Source organism: Myotis davidii, unplaced genomic scaffold (assembly GCF_000327345.1).
Source record: "Myotis davidii unplaced genomic scaffold, ASM32734v1 scaffold854, whole genome shotgun sequence".
NCBI lineage: Eukaryota > Metazoa > Chordata > Mammalia > Chiroptera > Vespertilionidae > Myotis > Myotis davidii.
Window position 1 is genome coordinate 2,120,241 of NW_006285939.1, and position 6,619 is coordinate 2,126,859.

General features: G+C 39.4%; 1 protein-coding gene across 1 annotated transcript in view; it reads left to right on the forward strand.

Annotated features, from left to right (window-relative positions):
- Positions 1-6,619, forward strand: part of CHAT (choline O-acetyltransferase) — a 60,857-nt gene that overhangs the window by 9,753 nt on the left and 44,485 nt on the right. The window contains exon 5 of the mRNA XM_006757157.2: positions 5,477-5,530. Within this exon, the coding sequence (XP_006757220.1) occupies positions 5,477-5,530 (54 nt within the window). The remainder of the gene's footprint in view (positions 1-5,476; positions 5,531-6,619) is intronic.

The window sequence follows — 6,619 nt, forward strand, 5'->3', positions numbered from 1 at the left end:
TCTTAATTTTGTTTTTTAATTACAGTTTACATTCAATATTATTTTGTATTAGTTTCAAGTGTAAAGATGAGTGTTTAGACAATCATATACTTTACAAAGTGTTCCTCCTGATATTTCCAGTAGTCAACTGGTACTGTATACAGTTATTACAGTACTAGATCCCCATGACTATTTTGAACTACCGATCTGTACTTCTCAATCCCTTCACCCTTTCCACCCATTTCCCCAATGCTCCCCTCTCCTTTGACAGCTATCAGTCTACTGTCTGCATCTATGAGTATGTTTCTGTTTTGTTTATTCATTACTGTTGTTCTTTAGATTCCACATATAACTGAAATAATATACTTATTATTTAATATACTTAATAAAACTTGCTTTTCTCTGATTGACTTATTTCACTTAGCATAATACTCTCTAGGTCCAACCATGCTGTAGCAAATAGTAAGATTACATTCTTCTTCATGGTAGAGTAAAATCCCATTGTATATATGTACCAACACTTTTACATCCCTTTGTCTATTGATGGGCAGTACTAGATCCCCATGACTATTTTGAACTACCGATCTGTACTTCTCAATCCCTTCACCCTTTCCACCCATTTCCCCAATGCTCCCCTCTCCTTTGACAGCTATCAGTCTACTGTCTGCATCTATGAGTATGTTTCTGTTTTGTTTATTCATTACTGTTGTTCTTTAGATTCCACATATAACTGAAATAATATACTTATTATTTAATATACTTAATAAAACTTGCTTTTCTCTGATTGACTTATTTCACTTAGCATAATACTCTCTAGGTCCAACCATGCTGTAGCAAATGGTAAGATTACATTCTTCTTCATGGTAGAGTAAAATCCCATTGTATATATGTACCAACACTTTTACATCCATTTGTCTATTGATGGGCACTTGGGCTGCTTCCATATCTTGGCAATTATACATGTGCTACAATGAACGTGGGGGTGCATCTATTCATTTGAATTAGTGTTTTGTGTTTCTTCAGATATATTCCCAGAAGTAGAATGATGAGGTCATAAGGCAGTTACGGTTTTAATTTTTCAAGGAACTTCCATATTGTTTTTTTATAATGGCTGTACCAATTCTAAATCCAACAACAGTGAAAAAAGTTTCCCTTTTCTCCACATTCTCATCAACACTTTTTTTGTTGTTGATTTAGTGATGATAACCATTCTGACAGGTGTGAAGTGATATCTCACTGTGGCTTTAATGTACATTTCTCTGATGATTAGTGATGTTAAGCATCTTTTCATATGTCTATAGGGCCTCTGTATGTCCTCTTTGGAGAAGTGTCTATTTAGGTCCTTCACCCATTTTTAAAATGGATTGTTTGCTTTTTTGGTGTTGAGTTGTATATGCTTTTTATACATTTTGGATATTAACCCCTTATCAGATGTATTGTTGGAGAATATGTTCTCCATTCAGTGGGTTGTCTGTTCATTTTGTTGATGGCTTCCTTTGCTGGGCAAAAACGTTTTAGTTTGATATAGTCCCATTTGTTTATTTTTTCTTTTGTTTCCCTTGCCCAAGGAGATATATGTGAAAAAAATATTGCTACAAGAAATACCCAAGATTTTACTGCCTGTCTTTTCTTCTAAGATTTTAATGGTTTCGAGTCTTACACTTAAGCCTAATCCATTTTGAGTTTATTCCTGTATGTGGTATAAGAAAGTGGCCTAGTTTCATTTTTTTTTTTTTGCTTATATCTTGTTCAATTTTTTTCAATATTATTTATTGAATAGACTGTCTTTAACCCATTATATATTCTTGCCTCCTTTGTCATGTATTAATTGACCATATGGGCATGGGTTTATTTTTGAGATCTTTATTCTGTTCCATTGATCTAGATGTCTGTTTTTATGCCAATACCATGCTGTTTTGATTACTATGGCATTGTTTGATATCAGGTAGCGTGATTCCTCCAACTTTGTTCTTCTTTCTCAAGACTGCTATGGCTATGTGGGGTCTTTTGTGATTCCATATAAATTTTAGGATTATTTGTTCTAGTTCTGTGAAATACACCATTGTTATTTTAATAGGAATTGTGTTGAATCTATGGATTGCTTTGGGTAGTACAGACATTTTTACAATGTTATTATTATTATTTTTTTAATCTATGAGCATGGTACATGTTTGGTTTAATTTTTATTTTCTCTTCAGTGTTTTATAATTTTCCAAGTATAAATTTACCTCCTTGGTTAAATTTATTCCTACATATTTTATTTGATTTGATGATTGTAAGTGGGATTGCTTTCTTAGTTTCCCTTTCTGATAGTTCATTTCTGATATATAAAAATGCAACCAATTTTTGAATATTTATTTTGTATCCTGCTTCTTTACTGAATGTATACAATTGTTTTAGTAGTTTTTTGTGGAGTCTTTAGGGTTTTCTATGTACAGAATTATATCATCTGCAAATAATGACAGTTTTACTTCTCTTTCCGATTCAGATGCCTTTTATCTTTATTTTTCTTGTCTGATTTGGCAAGCCTCCAAATTCAAGGGTCCTGGTAGAACACAAAGCACACTGGGAAGCCAGGCAGCAAGGCAAACATCTTTCCTCCTGCAGGAGGGTGCACAGCACATGGTCCGGGAGCACACGCACACTGAGCAGGCGGTCTGCGCGGCTTTTTGATCCTGATGCACGTGACCTGTCCCTCACTCTTGATTGGAGCTCAGGCGCACAGTCTTTCACGATTGGCTAATTCAAAGAAAGGGGTGGGCCTTTGCTGTTTCAAGATGGCCACTCCCAGGGAGCTGCAAGTCATACAGCTGACACGGCGGCTGCCAAGTCCCATGAGCCAAAATGGCAGCTGCCTACTGTTCTTTGACAGAAAAGATTACTTGTTTATTCTCACACCTCTATTCCCACTATACTGAGAGTTTTTATCATAAATGGGTGCTGGACTCCATTAAATGATTTCTTCTGCATCTATTGACATGGTTATATGGTTTATTTTTCATTTTGTTTATGTGGTATATCACATTTATTGATTTGCATATATTGTACCAATCTTGCATCCCTAGAATAAATCCTATTTAATCATGGTATATAATATTTTTAATGTATTGCTGGACCCTTTGGTCTGCAGGCCAACACTCTGTCCACTGAGCCAAACCGGCTAGGGCTGGCCTTTAATTTTATTTCTTTATAGTGTCCTTACCTGGTTTTGGAATTAGGAGAATGCTAGCCTTGTAAAATGAATTTGGAAGTCTTCCCTCTTCTGGATTTCTTTGGGATTGTTTGAGAAGGTTAGGTGTTGTTTCTTCTTTGAGTATTTGGTGCAATTCACTTGTGAAGCCATCCATCTGGCCCAGGACTCAGGTTTGTCGGAAGTGTGTGATTCCTGCTTCAATTTCATTAGTTGTGTTTGGTCTATTCAGATTTTCTGATTCTTCCTGATTCAGTTTAAGAAGATTGTATGTTTATGGGAATTTATCCATTTCTTCCACTTTGTCCAATTGGTTGACATATACTAGTAGTTGTTCATAATATTTTTTATAATCCTTTGTATTTCTGTGGTGTCAGTTGTTACTTTTTGGTTTTCATTTCGGATTTTATTTATTTGGGCCCTTTATTTTTTTTCCTTGAAGAGTCTGATCAACGGTTTGTCAATCTTGTTTATTTTTTCAAAGAACCAGCTCTCAGTTTCATTGAGAATCTTAAAGATTTCACCAAAATGTTACTATTAACTGATAAATAGATTCAGTTAAATAACAGAAAAATAAATAAATATTCAGAAATCGGTTGCATTGTTTTGTATTTTTTAGGCTGTATTTCATATATTTCCACTGTGATCTTTATTATTTTATTTCTTCTACTGTCTTTGGGCTTTTTTCTTAGTTCTTTTAGGTGTAAAGTTTGGTTGTTTATTTTATATTTTTCCTGTTGTTTTGAGGTAGTCCTGTAATGCTATGGTTTTTCCTCTGATGTAGGTTTGCTTTTGCTGTGTCCCTTAGATTTTGTGTTGTTGTGTTCCCATTTTCATTTGTTTTAAGGTATTTTTTTTATTTCATCCTTAATCTCATTGTTTACTCGTTCATTGTTTAATAACATGTTATTTAACCTCCATGTGTTGTGTGTTTTTCACTTTTTTAAAAATTGATTTCTCATTTCAAAACATTGTTGTCCGAGAAGATGTCTGACATGATCAGTCTTCTTAAATGTATTGACTTGTTTTGTGTTCTAACATGTGATGAGACCACTCTTATTATTAGATTCAAAGACATAAGACTCCTGTTACAAATGTTTCTGTAAGCGCCCCATGTTGTGGGTTGGTCTTTACAGTTCAGTTTAATACTCACACTTGTAGCAGCGGGGTGGTGAAACACCCACCCAGTCACCTTGTTTGGCCCCAGCTCTTCTCATGGCTGCCCCTTACCCTCATGGCTCAGCTCACATATCCCAGTCATCAGAAAGCCTGTCCCTGGCCACGCCTCCTTGTCACCCTGGCTCCCTACCCGAAACCCTCCCATTTACCAGTTTGCTGCTTGTTATCTGTGCCCCACTCCCATGTTCTAGAACCTGCGCCCCTTAGAACAGGAAACTCATCTCTTGTTTGCTGCCATATCCCCCCAGATCCCAGAATGGTGCCTAGCACAAAGGAGTGCATGATAACATTTGTTGTCTGAAAGGTTAGAGGGAAGGAAGGGGAGAGAAATATGGGGGAAGAAAGAGGAGGAGGGAGAGGAAGAGGGAAAGGGGGGGAGGAAGGACACAAGACAGGCTGAGGCCACAGGGAAAAGAGAATATTCTGCCTTGAACTCAGAAGAGGCTTCTAGAAGAGGTGAAGGGGTAGAAGGGGTTTTCTAAACAAATTAGCTGAGCACAAGGTGGGGGTGAAGGCATGCTAAGCAAAGATCAGCATAAGCAAAGGCAAAGGGGGCTAAAACAGTAAGATCTGCACTGAAGTGCATTAGTCAGGGAGGAGGGAGACTAATGAAGGTGCGGGAAATCCCTGAGGATCCTCTTGGCCATGGAAATGGGCATTCCACTCCTTTAAACAGTGGAGATTTAAGCTCCTTGACGGCCATCACAGTGCCGTTCTCGTTTCTGTGCCCCGCTTTGCCTAATCAAGTTGCAGTAGAACCAATTCTGACTTCCTGCCTCGCTCCCTACTCTCCCCTTCCAGTCACTCCATCCCCACTGACTGTGCCAAGGGCCAGCTGTCAGGGCAGCAGCTCTGTATGAAGCAATACTATGGCCTCTTCTCTTCCTACCGCCTCCCTGGCCACATCCAGGACACGCTGGTGGCCCAGAAGAGCAGCGTCATGCCTGAGCCGGAGCACATCATTGTGGCCTGCTGCAATCAGGTAAGCAGCCCCCGCTGCAGCAGCCTCTTGGGCTCGGGGAGGACACGTGTGCTCAGGCCTTAAGGAAGGACAGAGGGGGAGGTTGGAGACAGAGAGGGAGCCTGGGCCCCTGAGAGGAGAGGATAAGGCCTCATCTCTCTCTGCAGGTTTGCCGCCAACCTCATCTCGGGAGTGCTCAGCTACAAGACCATGCTGGACAGGTAGGACTGGGCCCAGCCTGCGGAAGGCAGAGCCTTTTGATTCACCTCTCTCCCTGCCGCAATAGACAAGGAGCTCTGGAGGGCAGGGACCCTGACATTGTTCAGCTCTGTGTTCCTGGCTCCTGTCAGAGGAGGGGGGACCACACCCACCCCAGCATCAGGATGACCTTTACCCCAGCTGGCCCAACCACCAATAGTTCCTTTTCCTGGTGTAAGCACTGTCCTACCTGGATCCCTTTAAAGTGCCCCTTCCTCCATGCCTTATGTGTACACGCGAGCATGTGCACCAGGAATCTAGGACACACACGAGAAGTGGAGAAGGGAGAGTTGTAGGAGCAAGACAGGTGAGTCAGCCTTGCCACCTGCTACTCGAGGGGCAGGTTCTCCTCAGTCCAAGCCTGTTTACTTGGCTTCAACCCCACTTTCCCTTCTGCCTCAATCAAACGATCTCTGGTGTGTGTAAATATTATGAACTGTTTGTAAAACACTACAAAAATTAATTAGTAAAAAGTGGTACAAAGTATGAGATCACTTTTTGTTAATTCATATCTTAATTTTGTTTTTTAATTACAGTTTACATTCAATATTATTTTGTATTAGTTTCAAGTGTAAAGATGAGTGTTTAGACAATCATATACTTTACAAAGTGTTCCTCCTGATATTTCCAGTAGTCAACTGGTACTGTATACAGTTATTACAGTACTAGATCCCCATGACTATTTTGAACTACCGATCTGTACTTCTCAATCCCTTCACCTTTTTCACCCATTTCCTAGCCCCTCTCCCCTCCGACAACCATCAGTCTGCTCTCTGTGTCTATGAGTCTGTTTCAATTTTGTTCATTTATTTTGTTCTTTAGCTTCCACATATAAGTGAGATCATATGATATTTGTTTTTCTCTGTCTTATTTTAGTTAGCATAATACCCTCTAGGTCCATCTATGCTATCACAAATGGTAAGATTTTGTGGGGGGTTTTTTCTTTTTATGGCTGAGTAATGTTCCGTTGTGTATATGAACCACAACTTTTTTACCCACTCGTCAATTGATAGGCATTTGGGTTGCTTCCACATCTTGGCTATTGTAAGGGG